Source organism: Melozone crissalis, unplaced genomic scaffold (genome assembly GCF_028551555.1).
Source record: "Melozone crissalis strain CALT ecotype California unplaced genomic scaffold, PUWL_Pcris_2 ptg000034l_1, whole genome shotgun sequence".
NCBI lineage: Eukaryota > Metazoa > Chordata > Aves > Passeriformes > Passerellidae > Melozone > Melozone crissalis.
This window is the reverse complement of record NW_026535812.1, coordinates 23,000,744-23,023,713: the sequence shown is the minus strand read 5'-3', so window position 1 is coordinate 23,023,713 and position 22,970 is coordinate 23,000,744. Positions and strand designations below refer to the sequence as shown.

General features: G+C 40.5%; 1 protein-coding gene across 2 annotated transcripts; it reads right to left on the bottom strand.

Annotated features, from left to right (window-relative positions):
* Window positions 1-339: 339 nt before the first annotated feature.
* Window positions 340-14,421, bottom strand: ZBBX (zinc finger B-box domain containing). 2 transcript variants are annotated; one of them, XM_054282713.1, is made up of 17 exons: window positions 14,354-14,421; window positions 13,539-13,626; window positions 12,927-13,040; window positions 11,707-11,800; window positions 10,580-10,625; window positions 10,335-10,444; window positions 7,589-7,763; window positions 6,573-6,693; window positions 5,826-5,959; window positions 5,515-5,618; window positions 5,122-5,225; window positions 4,494-4,525; window positions 3,803-4,077; window positions 2,990-3,149; window positions 2,308-2,463; window positions 1,206-1,347; window positions 340-545 (listed from the first exon to the last, which is right to left on the bottom strand). In XM_054282713.1, exons 2-17 carry the CDS (start codon window positions 13,604-13,606, stop codon window positions 470-472), a joined length of 1,911 nt encoding a protein of 636 aa, XP_054138688.1. In that variant the 5' UTR covers window positions 13,607-13,626; window positions 14,354-14,421; the 3' UTR covers window positions 340-469. The 2 variants fall into 2 exon arrangements, with proteins under 2 accessions (XP_054138688.1, XP_054138689.1); XM_054282714.1 differs by lacking the exon at window positions 2,308-2,463.
* Window positions 14,422-22,970: the final 8,549 nt, after the last annotated feature.

Sequence of the window (22,970 nt, the reverse complement as noted above, 5' to 3'; positions counted from 1 at the left end):
ATGTGCAGTGGAAAGCTGTTAAATTCCATTCTGCAAGGTGCAAGTCCCTTCTAAATCATCTGACAAAGGGTCAGATAGACTCCTCCTGTGCTTCTCACCACAGACCTGATCATACAGAAACTCCAGTTTATCCCATTAACACCCCTGGTGTGCCACCTTCCAGCTTGGCCACATAAAACCACATTTGGAGACACAAAATTCCACCTGCAGACGAGAAAACTTACATTGAATTAAAAATAATAAATAAAACAATCCAAAAAATAGCAGCACAAGAGAAGTTCTTTTATTCTGTTATTTCTTCATAGTAAGATTTTTTTGAAAAGCAAATCAAGGTATTTTCAAGAAGTTTTAATGACAACTTTACAGAATAATCCTTAGTAAATGATGTCTTGAGCAGAACTAAAAACACCTCTTGATGATCTTGGTTCTGAACCATCCAAAGGTGGATTCAGAGCTGACTTTCCCATGTTCACTGCAATGCCAGAACCTGCTGCTTGTCCTCCAGAATTGCTTCCTCAGCATCCATTTGGCTTTCCTCCCAGTCCCTTAAAAGAAACACACCCCAGTGATTTCCAGTGCCTCCAATTCCCCAAATTCTCTGCTTTAAGCCTTGCTGACATATGTTCACATGTGCTGAACTAAAAGGCACATAAAAAAGCTTTCACTGGAGATGTTGGCAGTACAAGCTACTCTAATTCAGCTTTTCCCTCAGTTTTTGTCCCAAATCTCTGAACCAGCTCTGATCACACAGCATGGAGTTCCCTTCAGTGCTGCTCTGACTGGATAGGAGTAGGAGATCCCAGTAAGAGAACAGATACAGAACTTTAGGAACTTCTTTTTTTCCACTCATCTCCTCAGCGTCCAAGGCAAAATAACAAATACATGGTGAGTCACAACCCAAGAATGCAGATGATTTTAAGAGATTCACCTCTAGTAAGTAAATCTCAGTGTTAATGCACTGAAAAACCCACAATCCCCAAATTTATCATTTGGAGTCCAAACAACAAAATAGATCCCTCAGTTCTGACTCTGAGCTGCCTGAGAAGGGGCTTAGCACACCAAGACACCACACAGCTCATGCTGACTTTAATTTTCATTACCTGCTAATTACAAGCAAGCTGGGGCTGTTTTGATTTCAGTTCTGACATGGTTGGCATCTTGAATAATCTAAAATGTCATAAAAACAGCCAGCAAGTTGAACTTACCCAAAAAGATCAAATGTGTCGTGATCTTTCAGCTCCAGGGTGCTCTGGAAATCTGCATTTTCAGAGATGTTCTCCATGGCTCTGCTGGAGGAGGTTCCATCCTCACAAGCTAAGCTGGAATTATTTTCATGGCCTGAAATGTCTTAGGAGCAAATATGAACAAAGAGATGCAGTATCTTCACTACCAGCTTGAAAAAAAAAAAAAATCAAAATATTGGCAAAAACTTGCCATTAAGTCTCAAACCAACTCTAGCTAATGAAAAGTATCACTACAAATTAAGATTGTACTTTCCAATATATTTGTAACTTTTTCATTAACACCTATAAATTCACCACCTCCTACTTCAGAAGTATCTTTCAGAAAGAAATACATGATTTAAGTATTCTGCACAATACCACAAATTTTGTGTAAGAGTAGACACTGAATTACTGCAGAAAGCTCTGAAGTTTGGTTCTTTTTTTTTTTTAATTTAAACCAACATGAATAAAATATAGACCCTTTCCAATATTTTCCTGGGATTCAAAATTGACAGCTTCGATTTCTGCACACAGCATTACTTAAATTAAAATGTCAACCTGGTTGCTCATGATGTGAGAAATAATGCAGAGCTACATTTCTTGGGATGGAGACAGTTGAAATTGAGAAAGGTAACACAAAAGTGCAGATGCAGTTATTACTTGTGTCCCTGTTTCTTAGAGTTCATATAATCAGACTTGCTTCTGTAGCAGAAGAAATCCTTTATTAGATCACTCCCAAATTGTGCCAGAGACTACCAACACACACAAGTACAGAAACTTCTTCTGGAGGGTTTATTCTCTAAATATTCAAAATAAGAGGGGAGTAAAAGGGCAGCAGCAGAAGCAGAAAGTAAGCTAAATAAAAAGAATTCTTGGTGAGAGCTGAAAAAAGGTAATTAACTCCAAAGCCTATTAAAAAAAACCCCACTAAAATACAAATTCACAAATGAAGATATAGAAATGACCAACTCAAAATTTCATTTTCCAATTTTAATGGTGGAAAATTAAAATTTTGTGGAAAATTTTTAATTTTCCACAATTAAAATTACACTAATTAGGAGCTCAGAGCTGTGGCTGTCCCTACCTGACCATGGCATCCACGCTGCCATCAGATGAGAAAGTTGATTTTGAGCCTGGAAAGCATTTGCAGCTCTGCTCAGCTGACTTTCCAAGACACCTTGAACTACAGAGTCATCAGCATGTTCACTCAGGCTCCTCTCAGAAACCCACTGCTCCTCTCCTGAAATCCAGCATTATTAGAGGAAATTATCTGCAGGTTTTGTGTTAATATGCATTAATCTTTCTATTTTTGCTGCATTTAATGTGTGAATTAAAGAAGCCACATAATTTTTTTACAGATATATAACAGGCTAAAAGCCTGATTTCAAGTGATATATTTGATCAGATTAATGATGTTCACTTGTTTCATATACACCATGAAAAGCAATAGGAACCTCATGGAACTCTATTATCAGGGGATATACCAATATAAATAATTACATTCATATTATATTATATATATTTATAGATTATACATAATACATACTATAATATATAGAATCATATACAGTTTATTCATAATTATAAAGATCAAATTTATAGCACCAGATTGCCTCAAAGTAGGGAGTTTATTTCATCCTTGCCCAGCACCACTTGTGTAGCAGGACTGTCACCCTGAGGTGACTCCTAAAGCAAGCTGGATGAAAGGGAACTGAAAAAAGATGATAAATAAGTGTATTTTTGAGGATTTATTCACACAAGAGTACCTGGAAAAGGGATTGTTCTGTCCCTAGGGCTGGAGGCAGCAGACAGGGAAGAAGGTGCCTCCAGCTTTTCTTGTTTAGGGTTTGCTCCTACAACAAAGAAACCTTCAAGTCCCTGATATGATGTAGAACCACATTTCTGCCTTTTGGCTACATCCTGTAACTTGGATAAAAAAAGAGAGATTACAAACAGGAAACTTTATAAATTGTCCCTGCAAGTTTAGATTAATAAAATGCTCTTTTCATAGAGCACAGGTTGATTTGGACATCCAGCTGTAATAGATATTCATGAGGATCATGTTTTTGCTCAGGATATGCTTTAAAATCCTAAAAACTTCTCATGTTGTGAGAACTTGAGTCTGTTCTTTCACTAGGGATGTGAAAAGCAGATTCTTCTTTGTGTTCACTTTTGGGTACATAAAAGAAGGTGAGCACTGTTTACCAATGACTCCAAATCAATGTCCCAAACTTTTCCATCTTTTTTTTTTTTGCTTTTAATTTTATTTTCAGGAAATAAAGATATTTGAGTAATTTTTTGGATAAGACAAGGCAGGTGTCTTATCATTTTTGGTCACTCAGACAAGAGGTGAAGGACTGTTAATACAAATATGGGAAGAGCTGTTCCTACAACACCTTTTTTTTTAATGTCTGAGACACAGTTTGTCTCTTTTTCTTTTTGTCAACATTAACAGAAAACTGGCACCACAAAGTGGAACCTCTCATATCAAATATAGCAGCCAGTGACAATCCCCTAAACCTCAAGCAGATAAAGCAGCATCCCTAATCTATTTAGCCATTAAAGACACCATCACTCACTGCTGAAGATTTTGCAGTCGCAGGCAGGACCGAGCTCTGAGTGCTGCAGACCCTGCCCAGTGCTTGTGGCTCTGTCCTGGCCTGCTGCACTTCTGTCTCCAGATCTCTGCTGCTCCTCAGCTCAGCCCCAGAGAGATCCTTGCTCACTCCTTCAGTGGGGTCAGAGATCTCCTCAGGAGGTTCACAGGAGCCCAGGGATCCTCTCCCAGCCTTTGGTTCAATGCTCTCCTCCCGCACTGCATTTATTTCAACATCACTGCAGACATTCAGTTTTTCTATAGGAGTACAACAAAATCATGAGTAGAGCAATGCTTGTAATGAATATTAATTATAACCTGCAAGTCAACTATCTTTTCTTTATGAATTTATAAAATACAAAATCTCCACTACAGCTAAAGAAAGGCAATTGTGGAAATTTAATAAAATTTCCTTAAAAGCATTATAAGGTTTGAAATCCATCTTATAGACTGTGAATGAATCTGTAAGTTGGTCTTCTTTGTTGTATATGTTTATCACAGTCCATCAAACTGCAATCAAATCAAATTGTATAGCCCAGAGAATGGGACATAATTTAATAACCTTTAATTATTTTTCAGCCCACCATAGTTGACGACCCCAACCTATATGAGAATGGTAAACTGAACACATTTATGTATTTTCAACAAAGAACTTAACAACTTCTCACATTTACCTTGAGAAATTTCTTTAGGAGAAACAGGATCTCTGTTGAGAGAAAAAAAGTAAAAATTATTAAATTTCAGCTGAGGCAGTTAAATGGAAAGAAGACTTTAAGACTTTCCCATTTTACCCATCTTTCCTTTAAGGGGTTGGTTCTGTCTTCTAGTCTGCAAATGCTGAGCTTTGATAGAGGAGGAGAAACAACGAGAAGGATACAAAAAGCAAACCAGGTCCCAGTTAATCCAATAAATATTGCGAGATCAGAAGAATTGCAGATGTATCAGTTATTGTTTTTGTCTGGAATTACAAGGTTAGTTAAGTAAGAGTATCTTCAATGTGCAGAGCACTGATCCATGGTAAAATCTGTATGTGAGTTCCTGCTCCTGCTGAGGTAAGAGCTCAGAAAAGAGAATTTTTCTAAAATTCAGGACAGGCAAGTGCAAAGAAATGCATCTTACCCCTATGGGTTAGGATTTCCCAGTGATGCCTCTCCAGTTACAGGCAATTAATATTCCTTAATGGCTTTGAAACACAGTAACTCAAATCTAACTGCCTGCAAAGAAAAGCCCCCATTTCTTAGGAACTAGCACAAATTTAGGATTATTTCCTTTCCTCTCCCACAATCTCTGCATTCCTGATACCTTCCACCCTCCAGTGGGTCAGTTTTTCCTTGCTTATTCATCCCCTCATCTCCAGTTTCCTCTACTGAAGAGTCTGAAGATTCTTCTAAGTCCTCGCTCTGAGACTGAATAAAGAACAAAAATAAAAATAAAATAAAAATCTTAAAAAAAATTTAAGATTCCTGAAAAGCCGCCAGACTTTTTTTGTGTATAAATCCCATACAGCGCACGTCCCTGAATAGAACAACTTTTGGGACTTTCAGTTTTCCACATTTGTATGGAAAACAAACAGTGCACCAGCATTCTTCATTATTGGAAGTTATTTAACTGTTGCTACTTTAAACATTTAACAGATCAAAACTTGAACAAATCAGTTCATTGTTGAGACTCATCAAGTCCTTTATCAGCACTCACATCATCAAGGAACTCAATTTTCACAGAGGACTCTGCACTTTCAGAAACAGTGTTGGATTCTTCAGCTCTGTAAATAGATGCCCAGTATTTCTTCACCTCTTCATCTGTGAAATATAAATAATTTCATGTGTTTCAGTTTTCCCTGCTCAAAACTGAAACATTTTTATTAATTATGAAAAAGCACAAATATTTCTTTTTATTATTGCTGCTTTTAGCAAACTGGTTAAGAGTAGGAATGTTCAGCATTCACAGAAAAAAAAAAAAATCTCAAGAAAAAGGTATTTTAGATTGAGTAAACAAATCTGTTACACCTGTTAACTCCTCAATCCCATCATCATCATCATCTCCTCGTCCTCCTCCTTCAGCCCCATCCTTTTGAACACTCTGGGCTTGCACAGGCCTTGAATCTTTCATGCAACTTGCAAAAAATTGATCAACAGGAGTTCTGAAACAGGAAAAAAAAATAAAATCAATCTTAAAAAGTCATACTTTTAAAAATATATCACCAAAAAAAAAGGAAAAAACCCTATGAGCCAATTTACTGCAGCAGCATTAACTAACTCCTTCTAACTTCATTGAGGTGACTTTGCTTCTCAAGAACTCATAAAACAGCTCTGTAATGTCCACAAAAGAATCCTGAAAATTCCTTTTCTCTATAAAACTCCTGTAGCAAATGCCCCAAAATCAAGCAGCCAAATATCCTTACCAGTCTTCAAATTCTACAATAAACAGATAGCAAAGAGAAATCCTCTAAATACTCCCTTTGCAGGAATTCTGAACTATCAAGTGATCAAGTCTGGTTATAATCGTTATTTTATTAAAACAAATTCTACAGTAAACAGAGCAAAGCAAATCCTTCTAAATATTTCCTTTACAAGAATTCTGAAATATCAAGTGATCAAGTCTGGTTATAATCATTATTTTATTAAAATAAAACTCCCTGTATACACTCCCCTTGACTCTTGATAATATATCTAATATTTTAAAAGTTTCACTTGGATTTTTGTTAATTAGGTATTTCTGAATTCTCTCATTAGGAGCAGCAAATGCAGCAATACCTTCTGTATTTCTTCAGCAGGAGTTTCTCCATGTAGCTCAGGCCATCCTTCTGGAATTCCACATGGATGGGTTCCTTCAGAGCACTAACATTGGTCTGCACCTCACAACTCCCCACAGGTTCTGTCAGAGTTATTTTTTAAAAAATACAGCAGTTTAGGCTTATAAATATGCTTAAACATGCTTTTTACCTACATTATTTTTGAATGAACATCACATATGGGTCTGTGCTTAGTTCAGTCTTTGCATAACTCCAAAATTTAAATGGCCAGCAATATTATATTTACAGAACACAGACAGTAGTGGGGCAGCCATAAAAACTCATTTATTAGAGATTACACACTGGAGTCATAGAAAGAGTGAGGGGATGGAAATCCGTGACTCCACAGATCAAAATCCCACAGAAAAGAAGAAAAAACGGAAAAAAAAATCAGTTTAATATTATTTTGTACAAAATGCCAGAGAGAAAAACCACCATCCATGGACTAGAGGAACAAGACACAGATTGGATTTGCACAAATCCAATCAGACCAGAGGAATTTTCCATATTTTTCCATGCATACTTCAGCTGATTGCAGCTTTTCATTGGGACAAAGAAATATTAAGAGCCTGTGGAAGGCAAGCAGAAAATGTACTTGGATAGAACACACAAAATCCTGAGCCCTGCACATTCCTTGCCTCAGTTTAAAGCTGGTTTTATGTTTGAGCATTGCAGCTCATGCTGAAGTGACACGTGAGACACAAAGCCTTGGGAAGGTTCAGGGACATGGGCTGGACACCCTGGCATTACAAAAACTGAGCTAAACATTCTGAATATCATTTTAAAACCCTTCAGAGATGATTGTTATTAACATATTAATATGTTAATATAATTAATATGTTATTAATAAAGGCATAGTGAGAAATAATAAAATGGGTTTTCTTAGCTTTATAACATCTGCCTTCATTAATCTAAAATCCAACTCTCCCAAACGGCTCCCATTATATTTAAAATGTCATAAATCAGAACAAACCATACCTGGTGGGACCTCAGTGGCACACAGACCTCCTCCAGGATCACTTTCACCCTTCCTCCACTGAAGCAAAGCTTCCTGGAAAGACTCTGCAGATGCCTTCTCATCAAAGGCACCACTCAGCAGCAATCCTCTGTCCTGCTTCCCAGGGCTTGCACTGCTTGATGCTGGGGCTGGTTCCTAAATCAGTTCCACAACATTACTGACAAAGCATTTCTGAGCAGCAGCAACATTTGTAGTGTCAGCTGTGGAACTGCAGCGCTCACTTTCCTGGGCTCAGCTGAGCTACCTGGTAATCAAGATCACTCCCATTTTATGTGATCTTACAATTAACTGCAAAGATCTATCAAGAGCTAAATAAGAAAGACAAAGTTTTTATTTCCCAGAGACACAAACCTCCTATTTTAAAAAGTTTCTGGCATCAGAGCAGTGGCCATGGACACCCACATCCCCTGTTTTGGATATAAAGCCATGGACACCACATGTACAAGGGGATGAAATGAGGCATTTAATGCAGCATGTCTCATTTAAAGGAATTTATGAGCTATGTGCTTTACTAATGAAGAGCTGCTTATTGAAGCTTCCCAGTGGACAGGGGCACATCTGGAGAGGTCAGCAAGAGGAAAATGGTCATTTAAGGGGCTAACTGGGATAGCCATTAATACAGCAGCCCAGAGAAGTCCAAACTGTAATTGATGAGATTGATTGAAAACAGCTACAACAGGAGAAAAACACTCCTGCACAGGGACTTTCAACCCAGTGGTTTTTCAACCTTTATCAGAACAAAGAAAATTACTGTGGAAGGTTTTCATTACCAACTCTTGGATGATTATCAAGCAAAACCACGAAATAATTTATGTATCTATGGGAAAAAATCCTTTGTCTACATATTCTCCAAGTGAGCGACCTGCTTTTACCACAACAAAGCAGCAAAGGTACGGGCAGAAAGATGAGAGTCAAACGTTGTAGCCATGATATTTTCTGAAAAATCCCTTTGGTAGGATTTTTTCTCCTGAGTAGCTGAGAGGCCTCAGGAACAAAATGTAAATAATGATTATCTGCTGCTGTGGAATGCAACAGGTACATCTGGGATTGGTCTCATGTGGTTGTTTCTAATTAATGGCCAATTGCAGTACAGCTGTCCAGGCTGTCTCAGTCAGTCACAAACCTTTGGTATCATTCCATTCCTTTTCTATTCTTGCTAGCCTTCTGATGAAATCCTTTCAGTATAGTTTTAATATGTATCATAAAATAATGAATCAGCCTTCTGAAACATGGAGTCAACATTCTCATCTCTTCCCTCATCCTAAGACCCTGCGAACACCACCACAAAACATCAGCAGCCCCTACACACTCAGGATGTTTTCCTAACCCCTTCTTTCCACCTGCCCTATCCCTTAACTGATCCAGGGACTGGCTGCACACCCAAATGGCACTTGTGACTTGCAAAAGCAAGAAAAGTTGGCTGTAAAAATTGTCTGCACGTCCAGGGCTTTCCCCCATCCCCTTACTGCAGCGCGGGGTGAGCACTGTGTGAACAGGGGATCAGCAGGGAACAACTCCAGCGACTCGCAGCTCAATTCCCCCCAGCAGCACGGATTCCCAGCCCCATTCTTGCTCCGGCTGGATCCCTGCCAGCGCGGGGATCCCCCCGGATTCGGGAGAAGCCCCCGGGATGCGGGAGAAGCGCCCCGGGCCGCCGCCGCAGCTCCCGCGGGGGCGCAGCGCCCTCGGGCGGCCATCGGCGGCACTGCAGCCGCTCCGGGGATCGCTCCGGGGCCGGGATCGCTCCCCAAAAACCGCTGGGAAAAAGCAAAACACGCAAGATCTGCAATGCTGGGAGTGTACGAAGGTGTTTGCTGAATGAAATTAGGAGCACGGGAGCAAAATCCCCGCGGTTTTATTGGCACGTTCTCTTAAATTCCAAATCGGCATGTATTTTTATAAAGGAAAAGCATTACAAAGACACACACAAAATATCAGTTCCTTTTGAGGGTTAGCAGCTTCAACTGGTTTAATAAAAATGGAAAAAAAATCATATCGTGTATTACAGAGAGATGTCCCTCCACACCCTAAAAGAAATTATTCTCTTTTAGAATAAAAATGTTATTTTCTTATTCAACAGCGAAATTTCCCTATTCACATTAACTACTTTAAAATTGAGTTGTATGAGGCTACACCACGCTTTGGAGGCTGGGTTTCCTATTTATTATTTGTCTCCTATTTCCTCCCTGCTAAAAGGCAAAAATACCCTTATTAAATAGAAATCGCCTCACACTTGATAATAGAAATTTCCACTCTAACACAGCCAACAAGGTGCCAGCTTGGAAATCAGTCAGAATTCAACAAGTGCTTTATGTAAGGATTTAAAATTACAAAATATTCATGGACCACTTAATTTTGGCCCCTTTGCCTGCAACCACACATTTTTCTTTAATCACAAAGTGTTCTTTAGTTAAGGATGAGATCAGCCTCCTCCAGCCACGGCCACATGCTGGGCAAGCTAATAAAACCAGAGTTTAAATAAATTCTTTAACTGTTACCAGTTAAAGAAGTGGTCACAGCTCTGACAACAGAACCATTTAATCTGTTTCCTTGCACTCAGGGAGATCAGTCTGTAAAATTTCTCTTTACAGGTACTAAGTAATTATCAGAGAGAGAAAGAAAAATGTGCATCTACATGGTGACACAAAAAAATTCTACACACATTAATTTGTGTTGCTTAAGAGTTATTTTTAACCATTTACTTACCAGCAGCCCAGCCTTAATTTCAGGTGGTCTGTAGCCCACCCCCTTCACTCCCAACTTCTCATGAGCTACAGGATTTCCTCTTTTAGGCTTAACTTGCTTTTTCACTGGCTCTGAAACAAAAAAAACACCAAAAATCTCAACTAATCCAGGGTTCCACTCTCCGATTTCTTCAGTGTTTAATTGCAGCAACCTCTACAAAGCAATAACCTATCAGAAGTTTATTTGGTTAAGAAAGATGTCTTTACCTTCAGTCTGTTTGAGTACTTGTAACTTCACTCTTTGTGGAGAAACCTAGAGGAAAAAATATTTCCATATATCTGTAAAAGGTTCTAATGCTAATGAATAAACACTAAATTCTACAGAATGAAAATGATTTTAGGGAAATAGGGCATGCATTTAAAGAGAAAACTCCATGTATTGCTCGTGACAGCCATGAAGTCCAGGATCAGTTTCCCTCCCCAGACATGAAACATTGTCCATGTGGCCCTTCCATGATCTAACATCCCAGTAATTAATGATTCTCAGCATTTTTGCTCCTCAGTTTTCCTCTGTAAACTGAGTTCACCCTGCATCCTCACTACCCCTCACTCACCCCTTATTTTTAATTTTGCTGTTTTTAAAATTCTGCCCATTCATCTCCTCAGCCACCCCAGCTGAAACCTGAAATCTTTGAAGCAGCAACAGCTCCAAGTTCCTTGTCTCAGAGAAGGGGGAAGGGAAAAAGGTATGTAAAGAAAACCTTTTCATTCTGATCCTCTCCTCTCACAGACAAGGAGGCAATTTCATTGAGTCCTCATTTGCTGCCAGTTTAAAAACAATTGCCACAGATTTTTCCAAAAGAAGATAAGTACCCCATTTGTACTTACTGAAGAGAAAACAGATTTTTCAAAGATTTAGCAGCAAAGTTCTACATCCCTTCTTTTAGGTCTGAGCAAGGATGTGATAGAACAAGAGTCAATATAAGTAAGTTAAAGACTTTAACTGTGGTGTATTTTATCTGGGAAGGCAGAGAATTTGCACTCAAAGTTTCACCCAAAGCCTTTCAGGGTTTCAGATCCATCCTGGGCACCAGCCAGCCAAAGCCAGGCTCCTGATGACTTCCACCACTACCAGTGCCACTCTTACAGGATTAAATCTGTAGGAGCAGAGATAATTTGCTGTTTATCACAACTAAAACCCCAACTGATCACCCAACAAAACTCAAAGGGACTCAGAAGCTTGGCATGGAAAAATAAGCAGTCAGGAATTTTACTCAGATGGGGCTCAACCATTTGGTTTTGCAGTATTTAAAGTTTTCCTGTTCTGCAGCATAAATCCACTTCTAAATCTTGTTTTACTTTAGATAGCTTTACTTGCAAATATGGTTTCCTACCTTCTTCCTGTTTTCATTATTTTGTGCCACAGCTCGGGTTTGGGGGGTCCTTGGTCCTGCCTGCCCAGATTTCCAATGATAAGCACCCAACTTCCTACAAACCAAGGCAAGAAAAACTTCAAAATTCAGCCTTCTGCAAGCAAAAGAACCATAAAATTTTTCCTTTAGCTTGTTAAATATGAACAAAACATCACAAAAATAAAATTCCTCTCTATAGGACAATCATGTTCCCAAAGCACAAATACTCCCTTACATTGAAACTTGCTTTAAAAGCAGTAAATACAACAAATGTGTGAGAAAGTACTTATTTTTAAACTGTTAAGTTTGTCCAAGTTTTTACACTAAAAAAAAAATCTTATCAATACTCAAAGGTTGGTTTCAGAAGAATAACAACAAAAGTACATTTTCTGTGAGCCTTCATTGTCCCAGTTTACTGCAGGACTTGATCCAGCACTGCTAACAATGCAGGAACTCTCAGATCCTTTCCAGCCCAAACCACTCCATGATTGCAGTGCTGCAAATGCCAAATCCTCCTGTCCTCAGAGCTCAGCACTGCAACCCTATCAGGGGCTGCAGGTACAGGGCCTTGAGAACAAAACAACAACACCACGGAGACAAAAGTGCCACACATGCCCTGGAAAACACTGCCCCAGCAGCTCAGGGCAATGCCAGCAGCTCAGCAGCACCAAGGCATCCAAACCCAAGGCATTTGCGATCCCAGCAGGCAGAAACTCAAGGAAAAGGAAGCAGGTGTTGCAGGAATTTGCCAGCACTCAGGGTGGCTCAGATTTAAAGCTCACCCCAGCATTTGCCTCATTACACTGTGCCTGGTTCCAAGCCCTGTTTGCCATCATGCAGGAGAGGCCTCCCTGGGAGGCCACACAAATGTAAAAGGGGATCAAAAATATCAACAGCATCCTCTGCAGAAACATCAGAAATAAACAAGGAGAAACTACTCTGTCTCCTGCTTGAAAACTAAGGGGGCAAATCCAGTCAGCCAGGGGAAAAGGAGAGAACAGGGAATAAATGAGGAAAACAGATCAAATATCATATGGGGCTTTCAAATTAACAAAGTCATAAGGAAGCAAGTTTAACATTGAATACTTCTTCCCAGTCTCCTCTCTCCAATCTAATTGTAAATTCCAAACTTTACAAGAGATCCCACGTGGGGAGGGAGCATCTCATTGGATTCCTTTTTTCCAGAGAGAAACTGAACCCACCTCCTCTCTTCTTTTTCTCTGCTCATGTTTAACTGCAGCTGCAATAATCTTCTCTCCATCTCTTTGTTTTCTGTTTCTAACTGAGCTTTCTCCAACTGCAATTCCTTGACAGTTCTGGAGGAAATAGTGAAATATTCATTAGAAGTCACCTGAAAGTCAGTAAGGTATCTGAAGGAGTTTAAAGCAGAAAAACAAAAGCTGGAAAATTTGTCATTACAACCATGCCCCTCCTTTATCTCCCAGCAGGACTGAAAACACCTCTGGAAAATTTAGGACAGGTCAAGTGCAAATTCCAACAAAAAACTGATACAACTGTGCCTGTACTCAGAAAGGTTTGGGGTATAATTATATTTAAATAAGCAATCCACTGATTTCTTCAGTATGCTTGTATTATCTGTGGATACACAGGGTTGGTTATAAAACCTATAATTTAATCAGGAAGTAGATTAAAGCCTGAGAAAAGAAAGGCTTGTGGATAAAAGCATAGAGAAAATGCTAGAAAAGAAACACATGATTCTTCTTGTTCTTGCACTCTCCTATTTAATGTTGCATTAAAACTTATTAAAAACTACAAAAACACATCTCAATCTCAATCAGATTGAAGGCACTTACTTTGTTTTTAATCTCACTGAGGTTCCAGCTTTTGAGCCTGGGAGAATTACAAAATCATTGACATTCATGATGCCCAGTATAACTTCTCCTAAAAAAGAGAATTTCAGTGATTTAGAGATAGGAACCTGTTGAAATGGGAATTTGATTGAAATTAAAACAGTAAAAAACTCATTACACATCCAAAACCACTCATATATACAGGGAAATGGAGCACAAAACTTGTTTATATGAAGTGCCAATAAAATCCTAGAGCAAGTGAAAATTAAATTTAACTGGGGGAAAAAAATCCTTTTTTATTACATTTATGATACCAAGGAAAATATTTCCTTGGCTGTTTCATTTGGACAATTCCCTAAAGTTCATGTGCAAGCAGATTAATATTAACTAAAACACAGATTTCTTGAACCAAACCTATAGAAAGCACCAAGGAGAAGAAAATTGTACCAATGGCTATGAAGTGAAACCATCTCACCTGATTTGGGAAGATAAATTCCTTCTGTCACAGACAAATTGATACAGAGGAACACAATAACTCAGAGAGCAGAGTTAATTCCTCCTCTTAAGACTTCAGTGGTATTTTGAATACTTTTTATTTTTTAATCCAGGTTGTAAAATAAAATACTCTTCAAAAATGCAAATTCACACAGCAGGGGGTTTAAATTGAAAGTGAACATCCAGAGCTTTGCTGGGCTGGAATGTTTGTGGGGTAAATGCAGCTCAGTGCAAAACTGGGCATTTCCTGCTGCTGCTGGAAATAATGGAAAAAGAATGGGATAATGGAAAAAGAAATAAAAGTTCACAGTGCAGAGACTTACAGCTGCCAGGGTGCTTGGAAACTCTTCTGCAGCTCGTGGGTCTCACCTTCCTGAGGAGAGCAGGACCTAGGAAATTATAAGGATTGGGAACATCCCAAGTGGAAAACTGCCTGTTCACAGGTAAACCTGAAATTCAGCATTAATGCAGATAAAATGTGCCCAAAAATCTCCACCCATGGGGCCAAACACCTCAATGGCACATGGAACTTAAAACACCTGGTTGAAGTTAAAACACAGAACCTAAAATGCTGCATTTCAGTGCTGACAAAGCAGCAGATTTGTGCACAAAACATATTTCTTGTTGTATCACAAAACCCAAGCACTCAATTCTAACATCATTTCAAAACAGTTATTTCTTTATCACTTCCCAAGATAAAAGATTTTATTAATTTTAAACAGAAGAAAGTTTTTCTCTTGGCTAATGTGAGCTGGCAGGACCAGCACAGCTGGAGAGGAGGAGGTCACACACTGGATTTGACGGGCCCAAATGCTATTTAATAGTAAAAACAGAGGGAAATGACACAGGTCAGCTGAGCAAGCTCAAGGAGGGAAAGCAGTTAATAAAAAAATACCATTTATACAAGTTAACTTTAACATGTTCCACTGAAGGCAAATATTTAAAGGGATAACTTAAAAATGGTGTAATATCAGAGATAAATATCAGAGATGCTGGGTGAGAATATGAGAGATAAAAAGCCCTACAAAGTTTCAGGAACAATGGGTAGACAAAAAGCAGCATCAAATTGTAGATTACAGGGGATAGACAGTGCTCAACCTCCTGAAGTTTTCTGAGAAAATACAGGAATTATAGAACAGATAAGGCATAAAAACAACTGTTAAACACCGACATTGGAAGAGTCAAATTTACACAAACCCCATGGGGAAATCCACACCCTGAAATATCCCCGAGCTGGGCCCTCAGGGCTGCCAGGGAAGTGCAGCAAAGGCAACCCCAAACCCCTCAGAAACACATTTGGAATTTAAATACTCAGAGGAGTTCCCTCTTTCTGTCTGGTTTTTCTTTAATGAATCCCTCTTCTCTCTACCAGGCAACACAATTTGCCAGTGAGGCAAACACTAAAGCACCTCATCAACATAAATAAATCAAGCACTAATTAGCCACATCCTTTCTGCCTGCTCCCCTGCCACACTGGTGTTCAAATTTCATCATTCCAGCAGGTTCCTCTGTGCTGATAATGGATGTACAGTTAAAAGTAACAAACCAAAACCTGCTGCATGGGCTAAACAAAGTTTGAGTCAACTTTAAAGACTACACAACTAAATAAACCCAAATTCCACAGTCTGTAACCCAGCTTAGCTCAAGTCTCCTCCTAATCAATTTAAAGGTTTATGACTTACAGACAGCTGAAGATGGGTGTAGTTTATGTCACACTACAAGAGTTTAACCAGGGCAAATTCCAACAGCTTGCTCACATCAATAAACCCATCAAATCCAGAGGGATGCTGCTGTCTGTGCAATAGCTCACATCCCATTATCAACACCATGCATGTGGATTTCATGCTACACTAAGTTCCATCCACTTACCAATACTTCAAACTAAACTATTTCCTTCGAATTATTATTCCAAGTGCAATAAAGAGTTTGTCTATCATCACTCCTCACCCATTTGCTGTTAATTACAATGACTGAGACTTCTGGTCCTTCCAAACATTTAATATTATCTTAACTACTTTAAAGAAAGAGGAAAAGGAATGACATTAAAAATATAAGAAAAAAAATTACACATAAACTTTAATTCAGATATGCTGAAATAATTCCAGCCTTCAGAATAAATTCATGTTCTTCATGACCCAATATCTGTGACACCAGTCATTTCAAATTCCACTTTCTATCTTTAAACCAATTATCCGTTTCTAGGTGTAACACTCTACAACATTGAGTTGTTGTAGAGTGTTAGATCAGGACAAAAGTCAGATCAGGAAAACAACACGAAACTTACTAAATGCCACTTTCCCCAAGTCCTTTTACCATATTTTGCAATTTCACCACAATTTGGGAAGATGCATTATCTTGGTAACTCCGCAAACTCAACATCTCTTTCTATGGCTTGCAAATCTTCACTGCTGTGGTGGTTTAAAACAGCTTGGTTTTTAGTTAAGGGGAAAAAATACAGCAGTTAAGGGGGGGGGAAACATAGTTAACCACTACAACTGTTTAATTGAGAACTGTAATTTCAGCTGTATTGTAAATAACTTCAAACACAAAGGCCACAAGCAAAAGGATGCCTTTCCACACAGTCTACTAAAAATAAATTTAAAAAAAACTAAAAAAAAAAGAAAAACAACAAAACCAAAAGATAAACAAACAAACAAAAAAATCCCAACCCACTCTACATTACAAAGCACGTTTCTCAAGAGAAAAACCTTCTTACCCAAACTGGAGATGCAGTCACTGCCCGGCAGGCTGCAGCAGTCCTGCCCCAAGCAGAGCAGGGGAAAAAAGCAGGTGGGGTAATAAATAACAGATGGGGTGATAAATAACAGATGGGGTGATAAATAACAAGGTGATAAACAACAGGTGGGGCGATAAACAACAGGTGGATGATGGCAGCAGAGTCAGAACTTGCCTTTAAAGCTCTGCTCAAGGCCCAGTGTGGGTTTGCGGGTAGTTCTCTGTCCCGACGGTCGCTCTGGGGAAACAGCAGAGCACAAGGGCAGAGAGAAAATAAAAGCGTAAAAAGCCTCGTAGTAAAGCGTGGGATTGTTTGGGGTATTTTTTTCTTTCATTACCGGTGTCTTTTCAAGGCTGATGAAAACTCGGCGGGGCAGGGAAGAACGAACCGCAACCTGAAACCAGAAAGGCGTGAGAGGGGCAATGAAGAGAACAGGGCCAACTGCGCGGGTGTGTGCCCAGGGCACTGCCAGGCACACTCTGGGGGATTTACACAACTCACACCTGCCCGGGTACTCTCAGGGCACACTTTGGGGCATTTACACAACTCACACCTGCCCGGGTCCTCTCAGGGCACACTTTGGGGCATCTACACAACTCACACTTGCCCGGGTACTCTCAGGGCACACTTTGGGGCATTTACACAACTCACACTTGCCCGGGTACTCTCAGGGCACACTTTGGGGTATTTACACAACTCACACCTGCCCGGGTACTCTCAGCCCTCCTCGGGCACAGGCTGCGCGCAGGGAGCCTCGGCTCCTGAAGGGAACCCGCAGGGCTCACCCCGGCGGGGTCCGTCGCTGTCCCGGGGTCTGACGCTGTCCCGGGGTCTGACGCTGTCCCCTGTCGCTGTCCCCGGCTCTGTCGCTGTCCCTGTCGCTGTCCCTGTCGCTGTTCCCGTCCCGGTCCCTGTGGCGGTCCCGGCCCCGCCGCCCCTCGGTCCCTGAGCGTGGCGCCGTTGCCATGGCAGTGCGGGAGAGTCCATTAAGAGCTGTCTTGTGGGGGGGACAAGGGGAGAGACGATTCCGTGTGGGGGGCGCGGAGCTCGGCTGAGGGCAGAGCTTAATTTATCACAGAACCGGGGAATAAACTGGGTTAGAAGGGACATTAAAGATCATCTAGTGCCACTCCTGACAAGGCGGGGACACTTTCCACTTGTTGCTTGCAGCCCCGCCCAGCCTTGGACGCTTCCAGGGACGGGACGGCCACAGGCGCTGTGGGCGCGCTGTGCCACGGCCTGGCCGCCCTCACAGGGAACAATTCTCTCTTTATCTAAACATGCCTTCCCTCAATTTAAAACTATCACCCCCTTGTCCTGTCATCTAAACCTGCCTTCCATCAATTTAAAACCATTATCCCTTGTCCTGTCACTCCAGGCCCTTCAAAAAGCCCCTCTCCCTCTTTTTAATTAGTCCCCTCCCGTCTCATTCCAGCCTTTATTCCCGAGTTTCTCAAAACATCCCCGTTTGTCTTGGAATGCAGGCTTTTCTATGGTTTTGCTTTAACCTTTTATTTATTCACCACTCTGGAGGAAGCAATCTGCTTTTTCTGCTCATTTCGTGCCGTGCTTTAAATAGGTAAAATCTAAATCAACCTCGCTGAGTGCAAGGAGGCTCCAAATGGCTTTTTTAACAAGTTATCCCATTATCCACACTAATCTTTAGTTAGTGCTCAGGACCCACAGAGCTAAACATCCTTGGGATGTTTAATTTTCCACAAAAGCTCTATTTATGCCCAGCCTGTAGATTGGTGCAGTTGTAGATCCATGCATCACATCCAGCCCAGGTATTTATTGATGTCTCTGCCAATAAATGATAATTCCCATGCCTCCCCCTCAAAGGATAACTGGAGTGCATGGCAAAATTCGAGTTTTTATCGGTTATATTGCTGCAGTTTATTTGCTTCGAGTCTTGTCCTTCCAGTTTTGGTGGCTTGACCATTATTTATAATTGATGCTACTTCAGGGGTTAAACAGCCTCCACAGAAAAGCTGGAGTTTCAGGGAAAAAAAAAGCACTCCATGATCCAAGCCAGGATTTAATAAGGACAAAGTATTATCTGTTTGAAATTTATGCACTCTAAGCTGTATTTCATTTGGCAAATTTGCATTTGTCCCATATGTATTCAGGCTAGGAGGCACACAATAACTTACCCCGTTTTTCTTCGCTATATAATCTGTCTGGCAGTAATTTTCCTTCATCATCCTGGTTACAGCACAGTTTTCAAGATTTTTTTTACTCTGACAGGCAATTTGAGTGGAGCGCCTGTGGAAACACATATGGATTTATGGATTTTTTGATCTTGAGAAGGAACTCAAGTAGTTTGCATAATGTGTAATCAACCTGAAAATATTCTGTATTCTGGACCCTGCCTGGAGTGTTCTTTTGTTGCATTAGAACATGTTCTTCCCTGCAGGAAAATCATGTTCTTCGTAGCCAGATGAATACAGTTTTTAATATTTTATAATAATGCCTTCCTGAAAGGCATCCCATTGTACATGGGATACTTATCTGTTCTTTTCAAAGAAAGTAGAAGCAATACACTATTCTACATAAATTATCTTACAATACTCAAGACTGCTTTTAATTGTGAAGTTTCCTCTAGGAAAAATGCAGTTTTTGATGTAAGGTAATTTCCTGCAGAAAAATTGGCGCTCAGCATCCAAAAATTGAATGATTCATTTAAGTTTTGGGAGCTTTGTGAGGTCTGAATCAAGGACCTCAGCTGGAGGAGCATTAACAGCCTTTTGTTGAGGTTTGTCCCCTTAGCTTTACATGCATGGGAGATGAAGTAATGCAGGATTTGATGCTGGCATCCTCTACATAATCTTATTTGTAATTAGATTATTTAACTTCCAGCCATTTTATGTGTCTCCTCCAATGCTCAGTTGTATTTTTTGTTTCATTTACCAAGATCTGATTTAATAAACATAATTCCCTATTTTTGTAATCAGCTTTCACAAATGCAGACCACACAAAGAAGTCAGTGCTTGCCTGATTTCTCCCACAGTCAGTTTATTGCAAGTAAACATAAAGTTTATAAAGAAAATAAAAACTGAAATTCAACTCAGATCCATCTGGTGGAGTTGTACTATAAGTTATAAAACTTCTGTTGCCATTCTCTTCCTTTGTTCTCATACTTCTGACAAAAATGAACAGGTTTATTAATTTTATGGGGATTTTCATCCATATTAAAATATTTTTGACTGGTTTTGAAGCTCTGTATTTACAGCCATTGTTAGAAGGAACTCCTGAGCACAGAGATCACTGATGGTCTGACCAAGAGTGGCTTTTAGGGGTTGTACCAACCCACATTCCTACTTGGATTTGCAATCCCTCCCATTTGTTTCAGGCTTTGGGTGAGGTTCCAGATCAAAATTTCTGAGCTTGCATGGCTATGAGTTACGCCAATACTGGAAATGAAGAATGATCAGGAAATAGAATTTATTTTTTTCCAAGCTGCCTTTGATCACTTTCCACAAACCCTCATGCAGTTCAAATCCCACTTTCATGACCATTTACCAAAGGCCAGTTTTAGAACCTTGTAAATCAGGATCTGCAGGAAATGAGCTTTCAATTTGCTCTGGAACTCAGGCAAGAAATAGAAGCAACATCATTTTACTTACCTGATGGCTTTCAATAAATACATTTCAATAAAAACAGGGTATTTTTAGTCCTCAGGAGGAGATTGTGTTACTTATTGGTGTGAATTATTTGCTGCATTTTGGCCATACAGCAAGAACATTGTTTTCCCTCTTCCTCCCCCATTTTTGGCTGCAGAGGCATGTTTGGAATGACAGCCACCAATCAGATGAAGATCTTGTACCTTTAGTCACATCACATCCCATTTAAGATGGTCTGGAGTATTAAAGCTATTTAAATTTAGGGAAACCCTGGATAGCTCCATCCCTTTTGGTTGATAGGAAAGGGCTAATTAAGTCCATTGGGGAGCAAAACCCAAGCAGGGTTTGATTTACTGCCAAAATTTTCCATCACACTTCCCAGAACAACACATTAAATTGCCATGTTCAGTCATTTTTTAGCATTCTTCATAAAAATAAAGATTTCCTTGCTCAGCCAGAGCTCCTGGTTTGATCACAAACCTTGGGCTCAGCCAAGCACAGGCAGAAATGAACTCAACACCTCCAAGCATCAGAATTTCCCTGATGAAAAGAGGAGTGTTCACCTCGAGGTGTGCAGTGCAGACCAGGCCATTAATTTGTGCCTTGAACTAAAAACACCCAGTGCCTTTATTGGCCCTGCTTGACCCAAAACTCAACCAAAAGCCTCCCAAATTGGAGCCAAGTTGGGGGTTTGCTGTGAGGCCAGGAGATTTTCAGGTTTCATGACCACGTTTCAGGCTCTGTGACCTGCAGCCTGCACATCTGAAGGCAAAGCAGGCTGATACCTCCAAGGAAAAGCACTTTGCTGTAATAAATGGGAGGATTATTTCCAGTGAATACAGCTGCTGGGAAGTGTTTTATTTGCTCACTTTATAAGGGTAAAAGAAATGAACTCGTTTTAAGCCATTCAGGTTTAAGACGGGCTTTATCTCCCTGGTTGGAGGGAAAGATTAGCACTTATTAGAGCCTAATCTTAATGATATCCATTTATAAATAGGGCTTCAAATTGTCTAAAATATTTAAACACGATGAAATGTAAGGACTTAAGACAGCTGAAGTCTTTAGAGAGAAAAGAAAAATTTCAAAACCTGAAGATTTATCTACAAAGATTAGAGCAGCTTGAATGGCAAAGCCCTTAAAATAAAAGAAAATACCAGGAGACAGAAAACAGAACCTTTTGCTGTGTCTGTGCAAGGCAAATTAAGTTATAGATGTGGTAAAATGGCTTAATAAATTATAAAAATTTAACCATTTAGCTGCTGTTTCATAGCCAAAGACATCACAACTGTTTACTTTTTTCTAATCCTGTTTTTCTGAATTTTAGACAGTCTTTGCTTTCCGTACAGAAGACTGTTAATGCATTGAGGCATTTTGAAGTTTTAAAAATAGAAATGGTTTTGGTTTTTTTCCCCCAAACTGTAGGAGAGAGAGAACACAACTCTTGTTTGTGTGCAGGTATTGAAGTGAAGCAGCAGGGGAGTTCCTGGCTGATCACAGGGTGAGGCAGGTTACAAGCACAGCCTTGCAGACATTCCACACTGAAATTTCCACCTCTGCCCAGCATCATCCTTCGCTTTGACTCAAAAGCTTCCCCATCGTGAGGGAAATGGTGTTTTATGCCCAAACCTCGGGGGAGCCTGGCTATGAAAAGCCTTTTCCTGAAGGTTTTCAGTGGAGGATGGGTGTGAGGAGCAGTGTCCTCGTTTGAAAAGCCAGGTGTGTGCTAAAGAAGGTAGGAGCCTCCCTTGAAATGGAAAATGTAAATCCCCTCTTTCTGAATTATTATAATTTTGAAATTAAGGGGCTCTCAGGCAAAGAAATGGGAGTAGGAATAACAGTTCTTTATTAGGGGAAAAATGAAAAAATTAAAAGGAAATATAAAAATAAAAATGCAGTAATACAACACGACAGTGACAGAGTCAGGGTGGTGTCCCAGCCCCATCCCATGGGGGCTCAGCCCTCCTGCAGTGCCAGCTGTGGCTCTGCTGCAGCAGGGATCCTGCACAAGGGGGGAGTTTTCCTCTGCAGCTCCAGGGCTGCTGGAGATGGGCCTGGGCTCCTCTGGCAATGCAGGGCAGCACAAAGCTGCTCCTCTGGCAATGCAGGGCAGCACAAAGCTGCTCCTCTGGCAATGCAGGGGGCACAAAGCTGCTCCTCTGGCAATGCAGGGCAGCACAAAGCTGCTCCTCTGGGAATGCAGGGCAGCACAAAGCTGCTCCTCTGGCAATGCAGGGGGCACAAAGCTGCTCCTCTGGAATGCAGGGCAGCACAAAGCTGCTCCTCTGGCAATGCAGGGCAGCACAAAGCTGCTCCTCTGGGAATGCAGGGCAGCACAAAGCTGCTCCTCTGGGAATGCAGGGCAGCACAAAGCTGCTCCTCTGGCAATGCAGGGGGCACAAAGCTGCTCCTCTGGGAATGCAGGGCAGCACAAAGCTGCTCCTCTGGCAGTGCAGGGCAGCACAAAGCTGCTCCTCTGGAAATGCAGGGCAGCACAAAGCTGCTCCTCTGGCAATGCAGGGGGCAGAGGCTGCTGTGCTGTCCCAAAGCTCAGATTGTACCCAGGTAGGAATGCTTGGCTCC